General features: G+C 43.5%; 2 protein-coding genes across 2 annotated transcripts; both read right to left on the reverse strand.

The window, feature by feature from the left end:
* Positions 1 to 4,759: 4,759 nt before the first annotated feature.
* On the reverse strand, positions 4,760 to 10,710 carry RPS15A (ribosomal protein S15a). Its single transcript, XM_019988192.2, has 5 exons — positions 10,687 to 10,710; positions 9,511 to 9,648; positions 8,916 to 8,995; positions 6,008 to 6,093; positions 4,760 to 4,894 (listed from the first exon to the last, which is right to left on the reverse strand). The coding sequence occupies exons 2-5, from the start codon at positions 9,641 to 9,643 to the stop codon at positions 4,801 to 4,803; spliced, it is 393 nt and encodes a 130-aa protein (XP_019843751.1). The 5' UTR covers positions 9,644 to 9,648; positions 10,687 to 10,710; the 3' UTR covers positions 4,760 to 4,800.
* On the reverse strand, positions 4,760 to 23,484 carry ARL6IP1 (ARL6 interacting reticulophagy regulator 1). Its single transcript, XM_019987280.2, has 8 exons — positions 23,326 to 23,484; positions 20,359 to 20,492; positions 19,785 to 19,904; positions 17,442 to 17,559; positions 16,775 to 16,859; positions 10,687 to 16,351; positions 6,008 to 6,093; positions 4,760 to 4,894 (listed from the first exon to the last, which is right to left on the reverse strand). Exons 1-6 carry the CDS (start codon positions 23,359 to 23,361, stop codon positions 16,233 to 16,235), a joined length of 612 nt encoding a protein of 203 aa, XP_019842839.1. The 5' UTR covers positions 23,362 to 23,484; the 3' UTR covers positions 4,760 to 4,894; positions 6,008 to 6,093; positions 10,687 to 16,232.
* Between the last annotated feature and the right edge of the window lie 1,174 nt (positions 23,485 to 24,658).

The raw sequence follows: 24,658 nt of genomic DNA on the forward strand, positions 1-24,658 counted from the left end.
GGTTTTTCCAGTGGTCATGTCTGGATGTGAGAGTTGGACTGTGAAGAAAGCTGAGTGCCGAAGAATTGATGCTTTTGAACTGTAGTGTTGAAGAAGACTCCTGAGAGTGCCTTGGACTGCAAGGAGATCCAACCAGTCCATCCTAAAGGAGATCAGTACTGGGTGTTCATTGGAAGGACTGATCCTGAACCTGAAACTCCAATACTTTGGCCACCTCATGCAAAGAGTTGACTCATTGGAAAAGACCCTGATGCTGGGAGGGATTAGGGGCAGGAGAAGAAGGGGATGACAGAGGATGAGATGGCTGGATGGCATCACCCACTCGATGGACATGAGTTTGAGTGAACTCCAGGAGTTGGTGATGGACAGGGAGGCCTGGCATGCTGCAATTCATGGGGTCGCAAAGAGTCGGACACGACTGAGCAACTGAATTGAACTGAAAAAACACTAAAAACTACTCTTAGCCTTACTAATTCCCAGGTGATGCAAAGCTGAAGAATCCACCTGCCAATGCAGGAGATGCAAGAGATGCAGATTCAGTCCCTGTGTTGGGAAGATGCCCTGGAGTAGGAAATGGCAACCCACTCCAGGATTCTTGCCGGGAGAATCCCATGGATAGAGAAGCCTTTCGTGCTGCAGTCTGTGGGGTTGCAGAGTTAGACACAACTTAGCAACTGAACAACAAATCTTCAGAAAAAGTGTAACACATTTCTTTGGAAGAAAGTTTTATGATGTGACATTTAAGCTGGATTCTGGGAACACCTCTGGGGAAAAGGTATTCCAGATGGGGTGAGCCATAACCAAGGGCTCAGAGGCGGCACACATTTGAGGGAGATTTAGAGCTCAGGATTAGATTGTCCCTATATTAAAACTGAAACAATGGGTATTAGCTATTTTATAAGTAGTGAATCAGAATGGAAAACCAAGAATTAGATTTTGGGTTTCCCAGAGCTTGCTTTCTTCTGGGTCAGAAGTGGAAAGCAAACTTCCTAGTCTGGGGTAAAGGAAAAGTCATCTCAGGTGTTGACCTGACCAAGTTAAACTGTTAATAATTCTGACTCGCCCAGAGAACTGAGCACTCTTCTATCTTCCCAAGTTACCCCAAAGCAAGGCAAAACAGCCTCCAAATGAGGACTCAGCATGCACTAGCATGGACACAGACGTGCTGCTAAATTGTGGAGGGTCTCCTTGGCAATGGTTTTGACTTTTTGAATTACAAGTTTCTTTCAGACTGTGATCAAAGGCTCTGTGCTGTATGGAATGTGTTTCAAAAAAAAAAAAAAAAGGTATCAAAGTTTGTCTGCCTGACATCTATAGATTCCAGGTTAACCAGGACCTGTGAAGGTGTGGGGCCCCCTCATAAGACTGACTCAAAGTGCATCTAGAGGGTTCAAATAATCCAGGCGCTGTGCCACTCCAAGCCTCTGGTCTCTGCTTTCTGGCAGCAGTAGCACATTAGGAGTGAAGGCTGGGTTCACATCACCGAGAAGTCATCCTGCCAGCAGCAACCTAAACAGTCTCCAGGACCTCAACTCCAGTACATAGTCCCAGGTCATGATACAACTCTTACTGGGAGGGTATCAGAAACAGACTAAGGCCATCTGCTTCCTTACCGGCATACAGAACATGTGCTGTTAATTTCATTAACAGGTCTCCCAATTGTTACCACCCTTGTTCATTTTAAAGGACACAGGATCCCTATTAATAGCAAATGGGGCCATTTTCTTGTCCTCATTTTAGTATTTGAAGTCAACACCCAGTATGATATTCAATCAACACGTACTTCCTGAGGGGCTTCTCTGGTGGCCCTGCTGCTGCTGCTAAGTCACTTCAGTCATGTCTGACTGTGTGACCAGAGACAGCAGCCCACGCTAGTGATACAGAATCCTCCTGCCAATGCAGGAGATGTTAAGAGATTTAGGTTTGATCTCTTGGTCAGGAAGATCCCCTGAAGGAAATAGCAACCCACTCCAGTATTCTTGCCTGGGACAGAGTATCCCAGGGACAGAGGTGCCTGGCGGGCTACAGTCCATAGGGTCACAAGGAGACACAGCTGAAGTGACTTAGCACACAGGTACTTACTAAGGTATCCCCCATGTGCCATTATCAGGCAGGCCAGAGACAACAGTAAACAATACATGGCCTCCATCTACTTAAGAGCTTACAACCTTGGCGTTTAAGACAAATCACATGTGTCTAAACAGCTGTAAAAACATCAAGTGCTTAGTACTGTTTTATGTAACCTCACCTTTCCTTCGGACTTCCCTGGTGGCTCAGATGGTAAAGCATCTGTCTACAATGTATGAGACCCGGGTTCAATCCCTGGGTTGAGAAGATCCCCTGGAGAAGGAAATGGCAATCTACTCCGGTCTGGAAAATCCCATGGACAGAGGAGCCAGGTAGGCTACAGTCCATGGGGTCGCAAGGAGTCAGACACGACTGCCTTCACTTTCACCTTTCCCTCAATTAAGGTAGATTTTTTCCATTTTCCCCAATGTACAGATAAGGAAATCAAGGTTATTAGGTAGAAAAGCAGACCTCAATCCTGATCTGTTGAGCCCCCCAAACTCATGCTAATTACTCACAACCTTTCAAATATCAGAAGCCCCAAACCTAGACATGCCTCTCAACTTGCTTTTTAGTGAGGCCTACCACATGTAGTTGGGCTTCCCAAGGGTACTAGTGGTAAAGAACACGCCTGCTAATGCACGAGACCCGGGTTCAACCAGTGTGTCGGGAGGATCCTCTTGAGGGCATGGCAGCCCACTCCAATATTCTTGCCTTGAGAATCCCACGGACAGGAGCCTGGTGGGCTATAGTCCAGAGTTAGTCAGACAGGACTGAAGCAACTTAGCACACACACCATATGTGGTTACCAGGCCTGTTTCCCACATCTTACAGTAGGCCCTTTCAGGAAGTTACTAAATGAGTCCCCTCTTTACCCAAGAAGGAAGCTCAGAGTTGTTACTTGTAAGAGTTCACCTTACTTCAAGTCAGCAATGATTCTGCATTCCTACCCTGGAATACCAGTCCCAATTAAGATGTGCTTTAAGTGTGAATAAATGTACTATGTTGATCATTTCAGGCTTCCAAGACAGCGCTGAAACAAATATCAACCTCAAATATGCAGATTACACCACCCTTATGGCAGAAGAGGAACTAAAGAGCCTCTTAATCAAAGTGAAAAAGAACATTCAACATTCAAAATACAAAGATAATGGCATCCATCCTCATCACTTCACGGCAAATAGATAGGGAAACAATGGAAGCAGAGACAAGACTATTTTCTTGGGCTCCGAACTCACTGCAGATGATGACTGCAGCCATAAGACACTTGTTTCTTGGAAGGAAGAAAAGCTATGACAAATCTAGACAGCATATTAAAAAGCAGACATTACTTTACCAACAAAGGTCCATATAGTCAAAGCTATGGTTTTTCCAGTAGTTATGTACAGATTGAGTTGGACCATAAAGAAAGCTGAGCACCGAAGAATTGATGCTTTTCAACTGTGGTGTTGGAGAAGACTCTTCAAGAAGAGTCCCTTGGATAGCAAGCTGAAACCAGTCAATCCTAAAGGAAATCAATCCTGACTATTCATCAAAAGGACTGATGCTGAAGCTCCAACACTTTGGCATCTGATGAGAAGAGCCAACTCATTGGAAAAGATCCTGATGCTGGGAAAGACTGAGGACAGAAGGGGGTGACAGAGGATGAGATGGTTGGATGGAAGGCATCATCAACCTAATGGACATGTTTTAACAAGCTTCAGGAGATGGTGAAGGACAGGGAAGCCTGGCATCTTGCAGCCCATGGGGTAGCAGTCAGACATGACTGAGCGACTGAACAAGATGGCGCTAGTGGTAAAGAACTTGCCAGCCAATGCAGGACACTGTTAAGAGACAGTGAGTTCTATCTCTGGGTCGGGAAAAAGCACTAGAGGGCATGGCACCCACTCCAGTATACTTGCCTGGAAAATCCTTAAACACAGAGGAGCCTGTGGCAAGATACGTAGGATCCACAGGGTCAAAAAAGTCAGACAAGACTGAAGTCACTAGCACAAACACACACATCATTTCAAAGACACTGCAAAGAGCAAAACCTCATTCATTTTTCACATCATCTGTATGGTGAAATTTTAACTTTTGAACACAAATGTTATTTTAAGAGAAAAAAAAGTTTCTCTTGTTTTAATGTGGCTTCCTGAAGTTTTGAATATACATGTGGCTCTTGTTAGATGTATACTGGACAGCACTGCTCTTACTAATTCTGCCCAATTCCTGAATACATTTGATGATAGGTTTACAGTACTGGTTTTTTAAAAAGAATGACATTTTATAAGAACATACTGCTGGCATGTCCCTGATATGCCATCCAAATTTACTTTGAGTCTTAGTGAGCCGTAGGGCTCTAATTTTCTGCTTCCTTATGAGTACTTACATAATCAACTGTAACTTATCATATTTTTAGGGTATGAAATGCATATTCTATTAAGCTAAAAATAGGAAAGGCACCACTCATTCAAGGGTTAATTTAAGACTCCAGAAGAGGCAGCTTCACCATCTGGACCCAAACCAGAGTCAACCATGCAGGGCCAGACACACCTTCCTCTGGTGAGCCACAAGGGTGATGGTGAAAGTTACACCAAAATTTTCTTGTACTTCAAGGAAACAGCATTCACCAATTAACACAAAGGCTGTATACTTCCAAAGACACTCTTGTTACTCTGCTGTACAAAATTCAAAACGACTTAAGGAAGCATCAGAGTCCTCTGAGGCATTTTATTTGTATGTATTACATCCCTAGAAAAAGAATCCAAGGATTTTCCCTCCTGTATGTTTTCGTCTTGCTTCTTCATGGTCCATGATGCCAGCTGAGGTTGTCAGTACAATGAAACTATGGAAAGTTAAAAAAAAAAAGTTGGTAAGTTTTCCCTACGAACTATTCAACATCGAACTACTTCTGGTACAAAAAAATTCCAACATTCATCAGTGTTTAACATACGGTCCCAGACATAATGCAGCCTCCACAGGGTGGCAGTGCACAGGCATGACTCCTAGAGCCAAAGACTCCAGCGATACACACAGTCCTGGTCTCAGCTAACATGAGGCAATGCTACCTAAAAACAAAACTGGACCTCCTCTAACTTCAGAATGTCACTTTCTGCTCTTAAGCAGACACACAGTTTAAAGCATTAAAGCACTGATATAACTTGACAGAATTGTTTCTGCCACTTACTGTGTGTATGATCACAGGCAAGCTATCATACAGTTACTTGGACAAAGGGCATCCCACCTGGCCTATCTCATGGGTTACTATGGGGGTCAAGGTAAGACACAGAAAATGTATCAACTGAGAGGCATTAAAATTAGCATCCTAATTACAATCACAAAGGACTTGCCCATAACACTATACCTGTTATACAGTAACCATGAAGTGGGAGTAAATTCAACACCACCAAACGTAACTGGGTGTTTAAGTTCTTAACCACAAACAGACCAAATGCTTGGTGTGTCAGATCAGGTTTTAAACTGCTTTACCAGAAGTAAATCAGCTGATAATGTAACTTATAAGAGAACTACCATCTTTAAGAAATCAAGGCCATGAATCACCCAAAGCCTCACAGCTTTAAAGAAAATCCAGAATTTGAACTCAGTCTCTTAACCACAGATGAAGATTTTCAAACTGAGTTTGCCCAGAGGGCAATGGTTCAGAAGTCATTCTGGCCACAGGAGGGTATTCATAGAGAACATGTATGAACTATTTGCACTAAGCCAAAAGAGCAGACACTAAAGGGAACGCAATTCTGCTCTCAGCCAGCTTCAGCTCTCACACACCTCTCAGAAACTAAAACCTAACACATGAAGTGTGGCCACATAGGCGCTAACCCACGAGTCAAGCTGTTTGGGAATGGAGACTATTACTACTACTGTTATGTAAAAAATAAATAAGAAGCTCTGCATCACAGGCATCCACAGCATCAATTTTAAATGAAGAAAATCAACTCACCCAAACTGACGGGATGGGAGCAGGTTATTCTGCCATTTTTCTAGATCTTTGAGTTGCACATCAAATCTAGGGCTGATCACTCCACACTGTAAACAGAAACAGAAAACAGTGTTCACACTTCACTAATAACAAATAACACTAAAAAGCTTTTATAACGGAGCATGGAAGCCAACCAACTCAACATTACATGGGTAACTATTCTGTTCAATACTCTATGTAAGTTCAATTTGAAGAACAAGACTATGGCTACTTAGGAGGAAAAAGCGAACTACTGGAAATATCAACAGAAGAGGCAGAACATAAGACAACACACGGTAGCCAGCAGTGCGCATCCCTACGGCCTGTGGCGCTGTCCTGGCACAAATGGCCAGATTTTAAAGAGCCGAGAGAGCAAGTCTCAGAGCTAAATAAGACAACCCTGCTCACATCTCTGTTCTACAAATCACTAGCACACTCACCAAGATGCCTTGCATGCTCAGTCGCTTCAGTCATATTCCACTCTTTGCGACCCTAATAGACCATTCTCCAGGCAAGAATACTGAAGTGGGCTGTCATGCCCTCCTCCAGGGGATCTTCCCCACCCAAGGACTGAATCTGCGTCTCTCACCTCTCCTGCATTGGCAGGCAGGTTCTTTACCACTAGTGTAGCCTGGGAAGACTCCAAAATGCTTAACAGTCAACTGAATGAGACTACAAGATTAGAACTTGGTGAAGTCTCTGAGTAGTTACCCTTCCCACTTCCCTAGGCAGATCGAAACTGAAAATGGACCCATCAGGTCCAAGCGCCCCCAGGCAGGAAGCTCACTCAGCTTCTTTTTAGCACATCATCCTGGGAGCTACTACTGTCACTTGACTATCAAGGGCAATCCCACATTGGATAGAAGCAACACAGGGATACCACGAGGGAAAACCCAAGCAAGCTAAAGTAAAGACAAAGCTTTCTGAGGCCTCTACACTACCACACCCGAGCTTTATGTATTCCAGTAGCAAAAAAAATCCCTCCTATTCAGCTAGTGTAAGTCCAGCATATCTGCTCTCCGCCGCCAAGTCGCTTCAGTCGTGTCCGACTCTGCGACCCCACTGACTGCAGCCTACCAGGCTCCCCCGTCCCTGGGATTCTCCAGGCAAGAACACTGGAGTGGGTTGCCATTTCCTTCTCCAATGCATGAAAGTGGAAAGTCAAAGTGAAGTCACTCAGTCGTGTCTGACTCTTAGGGACCCCATGGACTGCAGCCTACCAGGCTCCTCCATCCATGGGATTTGCCAGGCAAGAGTACTGGAGTGGGGTGCCATTGCCTTCTCCTATATCTGCTCTCAAACCACATCAATCTAAGATATGATTAAGGCAAGAATTTTCTTAACCTAATCTTTAAACACTACCTGATTTCCCAGCCCCATTACATTTCCACAATAAGGTATATCCATCTCTTGCATGAAGGAAACTGAGGCAAGAATGTCTTACAAAGCAAGAAAACTGAAGTTAAGAGAAACCAAAAAATAATTCTGGCATTTGGCAGGGCCTGGATTTCAACTATCTATTAGCCAGGATTTTCCAAATAATTTAGTGTATCACAGAGTAAGGATGCCACAAGTGAGTTCCATTTGGTAAATACTCTGTTCAAACTTATTTCTTAAGCTATTATGTACAGTGAGTGTTCAAGAGAAACCTGGTACAGGGCACTTCTCAAACTGGTTTTTTTTTAATATCAAATCTTCTGCGGGACAGCTTTAAAATGTGCTATAAGCTATACACCAGAATTAGTCTTTCACTGTCCCTGAGCAGGACTCAGATTTCCTAATTCTCAGTTTCCTAATTCTTAAAAATAGAGGGGAAAATAAACACACCCTCTTCTACTTCAACACACTGTGAGGATCAGAGTGAGAAAAGTGAATTCAAATCCTTCCTTGGGATTGGAATCTAATGGTTACAATAAAATAAAACAAGACAGACCCAAAATGTCCTTCAAAAACTCTTCAAAGGCTTCATATCCAGTAATTTTCATCTGACATTAAGAATCTATCCACACCAGAAGCAAATTCACTACGTAAGAAAGCAGCTTTGTAACTAAACAACTGCGGGACTAGGGAATGACCTTATTAGTCAGTCTGGCCCCTGCCACTAACCACTTTCTTGGCCCACTTGCCCTAGTGCTGGATTACAGGAACCTGCCTGCAATATAGGAGACCCAGGCTCAATCCCTGGGTTGGGAAGATACCCTGGAGAATCCCACTGACAGAGGAGCCTGGCGGGCTGTCATCTTTGGGGTTGCAAAGAGTTGGACACCACTGAGCGACTCACACTTTGGATTACAGGATCTCAGATCCCTTGCAAATCTGAAAGCTACAAATCTGACACAGAAAGCAAACCAGCAACGATGAGACCCCCAACTGACTTACAGACTAATACCTAGCCCCCAAATTCATGCAATCCAAAGTCAAAAACATCAAACACATTCAGTAGATTATGCCTACAAACTGACAGGAAAAACAGACCTCACAAGTTATTTACACCAACAGGACTACTGGCCTTGAACCATCCAGGATTCAAAACCTGGGTTGGGAAGATACCCTGGAGAATCCCACTGACAGAGGAGCCTGGCGGGCTGTCATCTTTGGGGTTGCAAAGAGTTGGACACCACTGAGCGACTCACACTTTGGATTACAGGATCTCAGATTCTCAGGATTCTCAAGCCTCCACATCTCCCTTCAGATAACCTTATACTCCAAACACTAGGTCAATTGACAATTCTACCAGGAAGTTACATAAAATTTAATGATTTTAATCAATTCTCATTCTTCTTAACCTAACTAGGTAAAGCAAGCACGACATTATCTGATTTTACAAAGGCAATATACCACCTTAGACCATTCTCAAGATTCTAAAATGTGAAAGATAGTCAATTCTTACCTTATTTAGCCTGCCTGTGAGGTTCACAACAATTTTCCCAGCCCTGTGATCATCAATGATTTCAAATTCGCCAATGTAACCTGTAGAACACAACTGACTGTATTAAAAAATAATTTTAAAATGAAGACAGTAATCCACCCTGCAATTTTAAAAGAGGGATACTTTCCTCCTTGCCTTTTCATACCTTCCCACTCCCAAAAGCTACCTAGTGTCCAGGACGTTCAACAATCCTTTACATCCCATGCAGCTCTGAGAAGAGCTCAGGGTCCTTTCAATGACATGTTGTGGGGTGATGTTATTATCAAGAAAGGCCATTTTAGCTGCCAAACACCTAAACAGTCACAAACCTCCTCCTTTCAACAGTCCTATCCCACTCAGCATTTCTTAAACAGCATCACTTCTCCAGGACTACCCTGTCCACAGCCCAAGTCAACTGCATTAGTTACCATGTCTGACTGCCACTTTGTTCCCCATTTTCCCTTTCCAGGCCTCTCTCCACAGTTAAATTTCTACAGGACCCATTCCATAGTTAAATTTCTACAGGACCCATTCCATAGCATGTTTATCCCAAAACATAAAACAGCAAGACACTTACCATGCTTCATCATCACTGTTAGAAACCTGACGATGACTTTGGAGCACGGCCTAATAAGGACCTGGCGTTTGCCTCTCTTTTCGGCATTGTTGATACTCTTGAGAGCATCGGCCAGGACATTCATGCGCACCATTCTGGCTGTTCAGGGAAGACAAAACAGGCGTTTTACCGGCACTGCCATTACCAGGCACCCTATCATTTCCCTACAAACACATCCTTTCCTTTCTGCCTCAATCATGTGGAAGCTTCCCCATTTCTAAGCAGACTGGTTCCCCGGTAACCCCAGAAGGATGTCAACTACTAAAATAAAAACACCAGCCATGGTAGGTGTTATTCGAAATGGCAGTTAATACTCAAACTTGTGGAATTCGGCAGCATCTGTACTATTAACACGGTCCTTTAAACCTACTAACTCAGTGTCAGACTTTTCCCAATAACCCAAAGATACTACTCAACTTTCACCTAACACTCAGAACTGCTGCATTAACATAACATGTCCGTCCCTGTGCCATCTAAAACTATGCCCAACGGCAAGTACCGAAGTAATAAACTGAAACATTTCACATGTATCACCAGACGGGTCTCTTACCTCAAAGGGCACAAACTTCATCTAATAAAGTTTTGAAAGTTAGGAACAGAGGCATGTCTCAAACCACGACAGCAGGACGCCAACCTACTTCCTCCAGCTCAAGTGTCTTGAGAGGAAACCAGACTCGTTCCCAGCAAACGGCCACCACAGGCAGGATGCAGTTTCCCCTCCCGACGGTCCTCATCTCCCAAGCTCCCGGCGCACCCAAAGTAATGGGAAGCTGCACGGCCCACCAATTCCATGGCCCCCCGGTGCTTCTCAGAGCCAACGAGCTGCTTCAACCTGGCGGAGGTTGGAGGTCCTGGCGCCGCCGAAAGATTCGGAGCTGCCGCCCCCCCGGAACGGTCCAAAGCTCCCTGTTCCCAAGGGCGGCGGCCTGCGTCCCAGAGGCCGGGCTCTCCGGGGTTCAAAGCATGGGATAGCCGGGCATGACTCTCCCCTCTGCCTGCCCAGACCCTCGCAAGGCTAGCATCTCCGGCCTAAGAGGCCTCCAACATCCTCGCAGGACACGGAGCGCGAATCCCACACCACAGGATGGCACCGATAACCGACGGATGATATTGGATAACTCAGAGAGAGATACTCACCGGCACGGAAAGATGGCGGAAAGAGGACGGGAGGGGCGAGCGCACGGAATTATGGGTTACGGGTCGGGCTATCGCGAGACTTTTAAAGCCCCGCCAAAAACAAAGAAAAAAGGATTGCCTACTGGAAGGAGGCGGGTGAAGGGGCGGAGCCTCCCGCGGGGTAGGTAGCAGAGAGTCGATGGAATCGAACATCCCTGGCGCGGCATAGGGCAGTCAGCTGGCAAGAAGTGGGGCATTTGCGTAGTTTTGAACTCCTTTCTAGCAGCTAATCGGTAAAAACGAAAAGCTGACGAGGGCCTAGATATTTACTGATTTTTATTGCAGTAACTGTTGACTATTTAGAAAGAATTTTGATACGTGCGTATTTACAGTATCTCTGGAAGGACCCACAAGAAATCGGCAATTGCCTCTGAGAAGGGCGTTAGAAACTGGGATGGGAGTCATGCTTTTCTCCCTATTTTTGTTGCTTAGTCGCTAAGTCGTATCGGACTCTTTGTGACTCTATGGATTGTAGCCGGCAAGGCTCCTTTGTTCATGGGATTTCCCAGGCAAAGATGGGTGAGTTGCCATTTCCTTCTCCAGGGGATCTTTCCCATCCGGGAATCGAACATGGGTTTCCTGCGTTGGCGACTTCTTTACCACTGAGCCACCAGGGTAGAGCTTTCTCCCTGTACAATTTCTGTTTTTTGAAATTTGTTTATACTTTTTCAAAACAGTAAAAAATATTTTTCTTAATCGATGCTTCTTTTTTGACGCTGTTTTTTTGGGCTTCAAAATCACTGCAGATGGTGATTGCAGCCATGAAATTAAAAGATGCTTACTCCTTGGAAGGAAAGTTATGACCAACCTAGATAGCATATTCAAAAGCAGAGACATTACTTTACCAACAAAGGTTCGTCTAGTCAAGGCTATGGTTTTTCCAGTGGTCATGTATGGATGTGAGAGTTGGACTGTGAAGAAGGCTGAGCGCCGAAGAATTGATGCTTTTGAACTGTGGTGTTGGAGAAGACTCTTGAGAGTCCCTTGGACTGCAAGGAGATCCCACCAGTCCATCCTAAACATCAGTCCTGAGTGTTCATTGGAAGGACTGATGCTAAAGCTGAAACTCCAATACTTTGGCCACCTCATGCGAAAAAGACTCTGATGCTGGGAGGGATTGGGGGCAGGAGGAGAAGGGGATGACAGAGGATGAGATGGCTGGATGGCATCACCGACTCGATGGACGTGAGTTTGAGTGAACTCCGAGAGTTGGTGATGGACAGGGAGGCCTGGCGGGTGCTGCAATTCATGGGTTCGCAAAGAGTCGGACAGGACTGAGCGACTGAACTGAAGTATTAGAAATTATTTACTGGAGTTCCAGACTTTTCTTTTAAGTTCTGAAATACAGACACAGTTGCAAAGAAAGCCACAAATCTTTAGAAATAAAAGCTCGGCCTCTTAAAGTTTGTTGCAAGGGTCAGATGACATAATGGTGACAAAGGGCTCGTAAAATCTCTGGCACGCGTTAAATAAATGCTCAGCAGTTACTGCTCGAGGTCCGGCTGCCTGGGAGACAGGGAATTCTGGCCCCGCCCTCTCTGGAGCTGAGTGACCTTAGGCTAAGCTTCTGCTCAGGACTTAACTTCCTCACCGCTTTCACCCTTACCCTCCCTTCTTACCCTTCCCTGTATTTTCCACCCCCTTCCCTGTGTTTCCCACAAGGCTGCCAGAATGATCATTTTAAAACTTGACAGACCTCGGACTCTCCAAGGATTCCTGTCAGTAAAATCCAGATTCCTTACAAAAACTTAAAAAGTCCTTCTTGTAATATCTGCCTCCTTACATAGGAACACCATCTCCCAGCCATCTCCCTTGCTGACTTTTCTTCAGATACTCCAAGCACACTCTGCCTCAGGGCCTTTGCATTTGCTTTTCCCTTTAACTTGACTTTTCCTCCCCCAGTTTGTCAGGTCTCTGTTCAATCACACAGCGTCCTCCTCATCCCCTGCCCCCCAATCTCATTGCCCTGTTTAACTCTTCTCCATAGGGTTTACCGCTTGAGATTTTGGAAGTGTATTTACTGTCTCCGTTAAGCAGGCAGGGATATGGTTGGCTTTGTTCACCACTGTACCCACAGCTTCTAGATAAGTTAACTCCACATGGTAGGTCCCTGATACATGTGTAATGAATAAATGAATGGGCAAATCAGTTTCCCCATCTGTAAAAGGGAATGATATACTAACTACTCGAAGTTGCTGTTAAGATAAATGAAATAATCCAGATAAAAGACCAGCATTTGTTATTAGCATCACAGCCCACCTCACCCACCGTCACCACTTCTCAAATCCTAAGTGAACCTTGAGGAGTGCCAAGCTCCCAACATAGGCATTGGCTTTTCTAAGAAATATTTCCTTTAAAAACTGGTTGCCTGAATGCAAGATGTTGACTAAAACTGTGGTACTCAACTTGAGGGACTTAGCAACAGTGGGGAGTTAATAAACCCACTTTCCTTCAAGAGCCTCCATCAATAGAAAACTAGCACCACTCAACCTCTGTTTATACACTTCATTCATTCTTGCATCCCTTCATTCAGCAAACATCTAATGAGTGCCTATCATATGCCAGTTGTAGCACGACAAACATCAGTTCCAGGCCTTAAGAGGTGCAGATCCCAGCAGAGACAAATCTCTAAATAACAGTACCAGGCAGTGTGCTGTTTCCATGCCAATATGAAGCACGTGGGAACGGAGAGGTGGCCTGCGAAGTTGCTAAAGCTTTGCCAGGAGGAAGTGCCATTTAATCTGTCTGAAGGCTTCTAACAGCTAATTCCTAACTGCCACTAAGCGCTTCCTGTAGATTAACTCTGAATCCTCAAAACACATGGAGTTACATAATGCCCCTTTGAGATCTGTATTATCTCCACCTCACAAATGAGGAAGCAAACTAAATTCAGGCTTAACTCAGTCTTAAAATTTTGCTGTAAGTTAAAAAGTCAAAGACAGTGGTCATATATAAATTACTTGTGGGGTTTTATTCCCAAACATTAGGAAGGGTGTGTGGCCTATGGGTTTTTGAGTGGCTCTAAGAGCTAGGGGCTTCCCTCATAGCTCAGTTGGTAAAAATCCGTCTGCAATGCAGAAGACCTGGGTTTGATCCCTGGGTTGGGAAGATCCTTTGGAGAAGGGAACAGCTACCCACTCCAGTATTCTGGCCTGTATAGTCCATGGGATCACAAACAGTCGGACACAGCTGAGCGACTTTCACTTTCACTTTGAAGAGCTAGGAGGGCATATAAGGCATATAAAGATATCCAGAAATCTTGGAATGGTTGGGACTGGGGGAAGGGGAGAGGAGTGGAAATGGAGCAGAAGACTGTGTATAGATCGCCTCTTGACATCCTGTTAATTCTGGAATAACTCTGCTAGAGGTGGTGCAAAGAAACTCGAAAGTCGACTTGTGCTGTGGCCAGAGCTGGCACAGTAGTATCCAAGCTGGCCTGGAGACTCATCACAGCTGCGCGTGGCTGCATTCCAGAGCACTGAGTGACCAAGAGACCTATGGTGACTAGGTAGAAACTTCCCTTTTCTGGACATCAAGCCTCCAGGAGGCTTCAAGGAAGGATCCATACATTTGGCAGGTAGGGAAAGCAAGAGGTTTGACACTGAATCTGTTCCCAGTACCCACAAAAGATAGTGAGACCCAGTGATAAAATACCCAATTTGGGCTCTATTTTAAAAAAACTCTAAGTACAAACAAATGTTACTGGGCACGTCAGGTACAAAATTCTGAGCTAGGTCCTAGGGTAGAGGTGTGTGGCCCTCTCCTGCATCCTTCTGCTGCCTGACCTCCCAGCCACACCCTCACATACCACCTTTGGCCATTATTTATTCATTTTACCTCCTTTTCCATCTAGGGTGGTGCCTAGATGTTTACTGAAAGAATTTAAACCTTTTAGTTCATTCTGTTCTTAAGGGACCTTCCCAATGCAGGGATGGCTTCTCCAGCATCTCCTGCATTTGCAGGTTCTTTACCACTGCGCCTCCTGGGAAATCCAAAGAGCCCGCTACAGCAGTGGAATGATCACCCAGGGTAGTTCATTAACTGGGTATGTAAATCCAATCATGGAAACACTTATTGGTTAAGCTATAAAGAAAGGACACAAGGAGGGATTCCAGCTTTTTTATTTATTCCCCTTTTAACAAAGTAGAAGAAATAATACAGGATTAAAACTGCAAAAGTAGTTAATTGGTAGAACACACATTCACACAAAAAATCTGGATAGGAAGACAAGCTTATATACAATGAGGAAACACACGTAAATTATGGTAGTTTGTAGGCTGTATACGAAACATTTAAAAAGTCAAACATGCTACACGGTGCCACTGTTTACAGCAATATTGAAGGGGAGAAAATAACACTAATTTAGGGACTGATATACCACAAGGTCCAGGTTTCACAGCATCAGTGCAATAAATTCACAAAACTATATTACAACTAGTTAATCAGTTTAAGAATTGTTCCCAAGTATATCACATTTCCAGCCCTCAGAGGTCCATTCCTACAGATTTCAACTACTCCATCTATGGGGACCAAAAGCAGCCAGTGTTACCATAAAAGGAAACTCTTGAGACTTATCTTTAAAGGCTTATTCTGGTCTTAAAAAATTGGTAGGATAAGGCTATTTTCTACTGAAATGAATCTTGACTCAACACAGGAAGACTTTTGTCCTTTATTGGCTGGTCTTGGAGTGAAGATCATGGACCTGACTCTTAACCTATTATGGACTTTAGTTCCAATTAACTGAAAGTCTGAAATTAAAAGTCCTAACTACCAACTTGTGTAAGCCTGCTACTAAAAAGCCTTTAAGGACGTACTAACTTCAAGTTTAAGTGCAAGGGAACAAGAGTTCTAAAAGTTCCTGCCAGATTCCCCATTTGGGAGGAAGGAAACATTTAGGAAACACTGAGTTTCCTACAAACTGCTAAATTCTGCACAAGGGAGAAAACACACGCTAAGGCATGAAATTAGCTTCATCTTATTCCATGAGGCTTCTGCTCCCACACTATCGAAACAGAATGAGGAATGAATCTCAATTGGTCTGTTCATCAGAAGTGGTAAACTTGGTCTATACTCATGAAGCCAGTTTTTTAAGCAGACCATGGAAGCAGACGATAGAATAAGCTTCCTGAAGTCACAGACCACTATCCTGTATCCAGCTAAAAAAAAGATCAACTTGAACAGTTACCCCGAGTCACTGTTAACTGTACTAAAGGGTGAAGTTCACCACTATTTTATTTTAAAAGTAAGAGTTCAGTTAACCCTGGGTGACAAAAAACCAAGATGAGGAACTGAGGAAAGAGTTGTCCATATAAGGCCAGCTGCTAAGAACACACCCATGAAGACACTGGGCATAAAGCCTTGCTTAGCAAGTCAGAATTTGTACTAAGGGCAGAGTGAGGGACAGCAGAGAGCTACTTCTGTAACATTTTAGTATCCAAACAGCATAACAGACACTGTTCCCAAGGACAATGTGTACTCCATTAATCACACTGAATAAAGCAAATGCTTTATTCATTTTTCTTTTCTTTTTGTTTGAGAAGCTTGTTTATCTCTCTTTTGGCCATTCCAATGTACTTCGAAATGATCCCATGTTGGTTCAGTCCAGGAAGCAAAAGAAAGAAAATCACTTAAAGGAAAAAAAAAAAAAGTTACAGAGGCAACAATTAACTTTCTAAAGACTACAACATTTTACAGAAGCTAGTTCCTCAGACTAAGACACACTCTAATGAGAAGAAGCAACATGATACCCATTATTCCCGATGACAATTATCCCTAGAAGCGCCTGCTCTCACACCTCCCAACCTCAGGTAACACACACTGCCTATTTTTACCTTGTGCACAATACTTTCTACCTTGGTTATCGGTTCTTTGTCTTACTTCTGATAAGACCACAAACTCATTGAAAACAAGGACCCAGCTTTTAGTCATCTTTCTATGTTCACACAGTTCCTTAATCACTGCCTCGAACTCAGTGAGCAGGAACATACTGTTTACCAAATTCCAGTTAAACTGGCTAGGACATGCCTGCAGTCCTTCCCCAGAGACTTACCTATCAGGTAGGTGAGAAGGAGGTTGTGGACTTGCTGTCCCACCCAAGCAACCGCAGCAAGAGAAATGATCATGGTCATGAAGTACTAATAATGAAAATAACAAGAACTTATCAACTCCTCGGAACAGACTAAGAACTGAAACTTTAGGAGGTTGTTTCAAAGGTTGGAAAATAACTCAGTTTTTACTCTCATTTTTCTTTTAAAATATTTAGCATCTATGTATTATATAAAACCTACAGAAAACTCCCTAGGTCTACTTTATAGAATTTAGATACATTCTCTCCTAGAATAACTATTTCTATATGTAAATTAAGTAGTTTATAATATAAATTACACTACTTTCGCAATTCATAACTTCACATAGTAACCTCAAGTGAAACTAAGAGAAAAGAGATGTATCTTTTACATTTATTTCAGTAAGTAAAAAGAACCAGAAAAAATTCATTCTACAATGAAAAATTAAATGCAAAATGTAAATCTAACTTTCAGTATAACTGATACAGATAAATATTTATGCATGTACTCAGAGGAGTTAAACCAACACACAATGATAAACATCCAACTACAACTAGAGTAAAAAAGAAAGGCTTTAGACTATGATGAAGTAAAATCTGACACAATCTTAAAATGTTGCTCTACTTAAATAAGTCAAAACCAAAAAAGTACCATTTTAGGCTTTTCTTCCTTTAGTGTAAAGAGGCGTTTCCACCAGCCCACAGCTCTGCGTCGAGTTTTTACTAGATTGCTGCAAATTTCATGGAATCTTTGCTGTTGCTCGGTGGTCCTAGAAAAAGAATTTTCCTCTTTACTATAGACAAATCTAAATATTAAACAGAAGTATACCATCCTCTCAAATTTCAAAAGCTACTTTCCAAAGAAAACTCTAAAGAAAACAATGCACATTATCTCATTAAAAAAAAAAGAACTCTTGAACCATTAAGACTCTTTTGGGAATTCCTTTTTGGTCCAGTGGTTTAGGACTCCAAGCTCTAACTTCTGAGGGCCCAGGTGCAATCCCTGGTCAGGGAACTAAAATCCCACAGCTGTGCAGCATGGCCAAAAAGCAGACAAAAGACAGAAACAAAAAAAAACCCCAAACTTCCTATATCATTTGGCAGATCCCAGTGAATCCTGAGTTGTGGCCACCAGAGTCCCACGATTTTGAGGAGGATGTGACATTTCTACCAAACAGTAACTACTGGCATTCAAAGTACCTCAACTGGGCTTCATACATTTGATGCCAAGGCAGCCACAAACAGTTCAGATCCAATCACAAATCACAAACAAAACAGCAATAAGAATAAATACAAAAAGATACTCCAAAAAAGTCTGTTTTCATTTAATAATGTATTTTAGGTTCTGATTTTTTTTTTTTTTTTTATAATTTTGTCTTTGTACTGTCTTTGCCACACAGACATAATGGCTGATATAAAAAGCAAGCCCTCTGCTGGGGTGTGTTGCTTTCTCTCCGCTAGTCCTTGTCCTTGTAAATCTGCAGTGACAGATACAGTGGAAGGCCTTCTGCGGAGCCCTGGAACTTCTTGTAAGCAGACATTCATATGCTGCCCACAGTCAAGGCTGCCCTGTGGCTATGCGACAGTGTTCTTCCTTCCTCATAAAGGTCAAAAAACAAAACTGCGCCAGTGATAACGTACCAACTACCAAGAAACTTCGTGTGTTTACTTCTGAAATTTTTTCTCCAGGATTTAAGGATTAGCAGATTAGAATGTTATCTGGCTAATAAAATCAGGGTATGACGTTGAGTCTGTTAAATTGTTACACTGCATAGTCACAAACATGCCCCCAGGGACTTCCTCGGTGGTCCAGTGGTTAAGACTCTGAGCTCCCAAATGCAGGGGGCCCAGGTTTGATCCCTGGTCAGCAAACTAGATCCCACATGCCACAACAAAGAGTGGGCACAGCCAAATAAATTAAAAATAAAGTTTAAACATTAAAAAAAAAAAAAGAATTTGGCTCCCAAACAGCAGCATAATTTATTACTGCACATGAAAAACAATTCAGAGGGCATTTCCCAACACTAACTGTTCTGATATGATAGAAACATGTTTATACAAACAAACATGCTTACTTATCCCATAATTCAAGCAATTCCTACATTTAAAATTATTTTTACAGAATTATTTTTATCATTTGTTATTATCAGGAGAACAAAAAACTATAGGCACAAGTAGACTACTAATCAAATTAAAATAAACAACCAAGGAAGAAAAACATCCAGGAGAAAAACAATCCCATTCCTCTATCTAGTTTTGTTCACTATTTGGATCAAAAGTGAGAAATCCAACATTCCAGAGGAAAGTTAAGCAATTACTTTAATAGGATCCGAAGCCACTTAACCTTATCTTGGGAACCCATAAGTAACTCGTACAAAGAATGGTATAAATGAAATAAACAACCCACTTCTGTATAAGCTTGAATCTATTCTTTAGCACTTTTGCTAACCATACTGCACTCCCTCAATGTCTCAGCCTGAAACACAAGATCAATCTTAAAAATCAAAATACTTCACAGCACCCAGAAGAGTACACCTAACATAAAAGTAGACATTCAATAAACAGTTGCTAAATGAACAGGCAAAAAAAAAAAAAAAACAACTATGTTTACTGTTTTCAATTATTCATGTTATTTATGAAATTAGTATTATCTTAAATATCGATGGTAAAAAATGTAAAGCAGACATACTACTTTTATGGAAAGCTCATTATGAGTTCAATCGCTGAGAAATCATTACCGAAAAAAGCCTCACTTCAATACAAAGGTCTAGAAAGAAAAAAGTCAAAATAAATGCTAGAGTCTAAAAGAACTATGGAGATATAAGTACTGGAAATTCATGATTTATATGTGAATCAGCTAAGAAATTCTTTACATCAAACAATAAGTCTAATCCCTAGCTATCTGTTAATTAAGGCAGTTCTCTGTAATTACAGCACCCTAGTCACAGTTATCAGGTTCTCAGAAATTTGAATGCCACATCATTATGCCACCTACCATTTATTGGAGCCAAAAATTCTAGGTGCTAGAATGGGAACAAGGTAGTCAGCCAAGCACAAAAACATAACAAAACAGGAAACACCAGATAGAACAGATGGATCTAGATAGTAGATAGTCCTGTTTAAAAAAAAAAAAGTAACAAAGGTTAGAAAAATATGGTCTTTATTAGTGCTAGCTGAAGATGTTTATTCAGTCAGTCCTCTGGTTCTTAAAAGATGTTATCTGCCCTTCCTATTCTCATTTTCTCACAAGTGGTTTTCCGGAAGTTTTGTGACATGATGACATCCCAGGCATAACGGTTAATGTAAACATCAAGAGGCAAAAGCCCTTTGGGGTCCTCGGCACCTTCTTGGAGTATAAACAGTCCTAGGTTTGAGCCACAGATTTATTTCACTGCACTGGTTACTGAGTTTACATAGTACTATGGATTCTGAAAACCAGGCAGACGGCTCTAAGGAAAGGCATTTTTTACAGATTTTAAAATTACAAGACTTCAGGCACTTCCATAAATGAAACCTGAACCATTATTAGTAACAAGCATAAATCTATTGTAATTTAATAGCTCACTTACAGAAACACCAAAGAAACCACACCCATGATGGCAGGTGGAAACCAGGCTCTTTCCCATCGGAGGACTTTATCTGCCATCAGCATCACTTCTCCCCATCCTTGCAGCTGCTCTTCCAGACTTGCAGTCTCTGCGGCCTACATATGAGCAACATTTAAAGCAATCATTTTACTAATCTCAACATTTCTGTGACTCCTAGAGATACCAAAGTCAGAAATCAATGGGGGGAAAATTATCATGTAACGGTCACTTTCCAAGCCCAAGCACTGGGGTTATGTAACACAATCCTTATAAGACTCCTTAAGATAGGGATAATCAGACCCCTTTACAATTAAAGTGAGTTCAGAATGGTTATTTTCCCAAAGCCATGCACTGCTAGCTGCAGGCTTCCCTGGTGGCTCAGACAGTAAATCATCTGTCTACAATGCGGGAGACCTGGGTTCGATCCCTGGGTCGGGAAGATTCCCTGGAGAAGGAAATGGCAACCCACTCCAGTACTCTTGCCTAGAAAATCCCATGGATGGAGTAGCCTGGTGCAGGCTACTCCGTCCATGGGGTCCCAAAGAGTTGGACATGACTGAGCGACTTCCCTTCACTAGGCACTGCTAAGTGGCACTGCCCCAAGTATAAAATAAGATCACCTGAGGTTTGCTCATTTCAGGTTGTTACAATCGATCTCTTCTTTTATTATTTCATTGATTTAACCCCCTACTCCTGAATACATGAGGAAAGCCTCTCCCTGAACAGCATTCAATTTCCAAAATACCTCTTTGTGTACTGGAATAATCTATATATTGGCATCACTTGCACAACTAAAGAAAACTACTGTGCTTTCACCGAATTATAAATGACTTATTAATATTAACCCCAATATATCTCAATAAAACGCTCCTTACACTTATCAGGATGCTTTGGTTAGATGTCAAATTTCTCTGCAAATCTGACAATCAGCTGCAAGTAGACTTCTCAGATGAGCTAAGTAGACTTCTCAGATGAGCTACTGTGGCAAAAAACCTTTAAGTTGATTTTGTTGTTGTTTGGTTGGTTTTTTCCTTGCATGTAAGCTAAGTTTCGGAGAAGGCAATGGCACGCCACTCCAGTAGTACTCTTGCCTGGAAACTCCCATGGACGGAAGAGCCTGCTAGGCTGCAGTCCATGGGGTTGCAAAGAGTCGGACATGACTGAGCGACTTCACTTTCACTTTTCACTCTCATGCATTGGAGAAGGAAATGGCAACCCACTCCAGTGTTCTTGCCTGGAGAATCCCAGGGATGGGGGAGCCTGGTAGGCTGCAGTCCGTGGGGTCGCACAGAGTCGGGCATGACTCAAGTGACTCAGCAGCAAGCTAAGTTTTGCAAGAGTCGAGAAAGAAAAAAAACTAGAAAAATCCATATTTCCTTAAAAGAGTACCATGTGACAGAAACTCTGTTAAATATTTTATATATTTATACTTTAAGGTGTAAGTATATATATTTTATATACTTATATACATAAATATTTTCTATACTTACACCTCCCAACAAGCTGAAAGGAAGGTATCCTTACTATTCTCATTCTACAGATAAGGAAACTGAGACACACAGAGGTTTACAGATCTGAATGCAGCAAAGCCAAGGCCAAAGGTCTTGTTCTCATTAAATTAAATCACACTGCGAAGAGTCGGACACGATTCAGCGACTTCACTTTCACTTTTCACTTTCATCCATTGGAGAAGGAAATGGCAACCCACTCCAGCGTTCTTGCCTGGAGAATCCCAGGGACGGGGGAGCCTGGTGGGCTGCCGTCTATAGGGTCGCACACAGTCGGACACGACTAAAGCGACTCATGGCCAAGATCAGTTGTTTCAATAGCTGTTCGATCTTGGGTGGGTGGGTGTGTGTGTGTGTGTGTGTGTGTGTGTGTGTGTGTCTGTGCAAAAAGCAGACCAGCTCGAGGCCAAGACCAGTTATTTCAATAGCTATTCGATCTTGGGTGGGGGGGTGGGGGTGGGGGGGTTTGTGTGTTGGGGCTAACTAGGCTAACCATAGAAAAGGGGCAAAGGTCATGCATATTTAAAAGTCAACACAAAATGAAAATCACCACAATCAAAACTGCCCAATAAAATAATTTGATTCGTTAGAACCTGGGCTCTTGGAAAATCAAACGCCAAAATTAAATTATTCTGTTTCTCTATTCACTGTGGTGATGGTGTGTGGCTTGTCTTTTCCTGGGGAAAGGCCATGGAGAAGATGGACAGATTTCTCTCGCTTTTTGTCTAGATCCTGCGGTGAGATTCGGGCTGAGGTTATAATTGTCTGCCTTTGATACAAGCTCACTGCAGTTCCCTTCGACCCCTGCTTACTCTAAAATCGTCCTGTGACACCCCCTCCCAGACTTAAAAGTTCCAGATAAACGCCAGGAACCTCCCATTGTCTTCCAGCTGGATCCCACCTCCATTTTCCAGCCATGAGCTTGAAGCCTCCTTGCCGTTTTAAGCCGTGCCAGGCTCTAACAGAAACGCTCGGGAAGAGCCCTTTGACCCTCCACTCCTCCAATCATTAGGATAAAGGGCGAAGGGACATTCTGATTAAGATCAAGAAGGGGGAGACACAGATACGGCTGGAGTCTGGGCCCCCAAAGCGCTCGACAGGCCCCTCGAGGCCCTCTGCCACTGACTGCAACCCAGACTGGTCACAGCCCCCTTCTCCAGCTTCCTCCTCAACCTCTATTCGCAGTGAATGATCAAGCGCCCTCTTCGCTCCATCGCGCACCTTCCCCAAGGGGGTGTTAGGAGTCGCCACGACTAGTCACTACCAAGCAGAGGCTAACCAAGAAGCCCAAAGGGCAAGCGTCATCGCCTACACCCGGAAAGGGAGAGGAGGGCCGGGCCCGCCGCGGGTGATAAGAACAAGGCCGCAGCTCAGTCCCACGGAGCACACCGAAGTCCGGAGGCTCCGTTCTGTCCTCTGGCGACTAGGCGCTGGGACTCACCAGCAGATTGGTGCTGCGATTATCTCCTTCCGCCATAGTTCTCGACGTGCCGTATCAGCGAGAACAGGACGCCACCAAATCAAACCCTCCGCAGACTCCCTCGCCGCACCCCTAGCGCGAGGATACGCGCCGCAGCCCGCTTATATAGGCCGGCGGCCTTTCCCGACAAACCCTGCGAAGCTCGTTCCTCATTGGGCAAATCGAGATCAAGCTTGAGCAGACCGGACCAACCGCTGTCCAGCGCATGACTTGAAACCGAGGTCAAAGGAAAGTGAGACCTCGCCGGGGCTCCGGGGGCGGGGCCATGGGTGGCCAATCAGCGCCCAGTAGGTGGGAGACGCCCCGCCCAGGCCCCTCCTAAGCGGTTCAACGGCCGCTGCCGGGGGCCAGGCCTGGCTTCAGTATTCCCGAGGCGGGCCGCCAGATGGCTCTCGGACGATCTTCCAGTAGACTTCAAAGCAGCTAAGCACAGCTCTCTGGAATTGAGTCCTTAAGGAAATATGCCATGCAGTAATCAGGCGGAGGGCAGAGATGGGCATGTGACAGTAACCTCCTTAAGGGGGCGGGCTGGAATCTTCTACCAGATCCAGCGGGTGGCCCTGGGCCCGGCTGTGCCCCGAGTTGGACCCGCATTTCTTCTAATCCCTGCTTTGGCAGCCCTCGTCAGGCTACTGAGCAGTTTAGCCTAAATATGTGACTTGGAGACTCGTGCCCATCTCATGAGCTTTGTGGAAAAGGGAAAAGGGCATAAATTGTAGGTTTTCCTCAATTTTTCCTCCCCTACTCATTAGGAATAAGGCCTTACATGGAGGGGGCGGGGGGAGGCAGAGAGGGTGTGGACATCTGGGCATAGTTTGAGAGCTTGTGAAAAATGCACCACTTTATAAAACTGGTTTATTTTCATGGGTTCTTTGGGGAAGTTATTGATAGAACACCTCACCTGAAACCGCATGGTTCCCCTCCAAAAAGGAGCTGGTTTTGACAGATCCTTTCATGTAAGGAAAGATGTAAACCATCCTGAGTGGAATTCACTGCAATTTAAGAACTAGATGATCAATGTGAGACACATTGTCTCTCCAGGATTTCAAAATGCATTAACGTTTTTACTTAACACAAAATAATGCCAAATGTTGACCTGGTCAGATGTCTCTTTCAGAAAAACATGCCATAGCTTTCAACTTCCAGTCTTTTATCCTTTTGCATTCATCTATATTATGCCATCAAGTTTATTTTAAAAACGTTCCTTAAATAACTACCAGGTTCATAAAAAGTTCAGGGAAGGCATAAAGAAATGTGAGCCAACACAACTACAGACCACATGCTGCCCCTAAGA

This window comes from Bos indicus, chromosome 25 (assembly GCF_029378745.1).
Source record: "Bos indicus isolate NIAB-ARS_2022 breed Sahiwal x Tharparkar chromosome 25, NIAB-ARS_B.indTharparkar_mat_pri_1.0, whole genome shotgun sequence".
NCBI classification, from domain to species: Eukaryota; Metazoa; Chordata; class Mammalia; order Artiodactyla; family Bovidae; genus Bos; species Bos indicus.

What these genes read in the sequence shown, in the direction of transcription:
- ARL6IP1 (XM_019987280.2), bottom strand. Translation starts at nt 23,361, where the DNA reads ATGGCGGAAGGAGATAATCGCAGCACCAATCTGCTG. An exon ending in ATTTTTGGCTCCAATAAATG is followed by an intron (nt 17,560 to 19,784) that starts GTAGGTGGCATA and finishes TTCTTTTTCTAG; the next exon opens with GACCACCGAGCAACAGCAAA. An exon ending in CCTTCTCACCTACCTGATAG is followed by an intron (nt 16,352 to 16,774) that starts GTAAGTCTCTGG and finishes TTTTCCTTTAAG; the next exon opens with TGATTTTCTTTCTTTTGCTT.
- RPS15A (XM_019988192.2), bottom strand. Translation starts at nt 9,643, where the DNA reads ATGGTGCGCATGAATGTCCTGGCCGATGCTCTCAAGAGTATCAACAAT. An exon ending in AACAGTGATGATGAAGCATG is followed by an intron (nt 8,996 to 9,510) that starts GTAAGTGTCTTG and finishes TGTGTTCTACAG; the next exon opens with GTTACATTGGCGAATTTGAA. An exon ending in CTCCCATCCCGTCAGTTTGG is followed by an intron (nt 4,895 to 6,007) that starts GTGAGTTGATTT and finishes AACTTTCCATAG; the next exon opens with TTTCATTGTACTGACAACCT.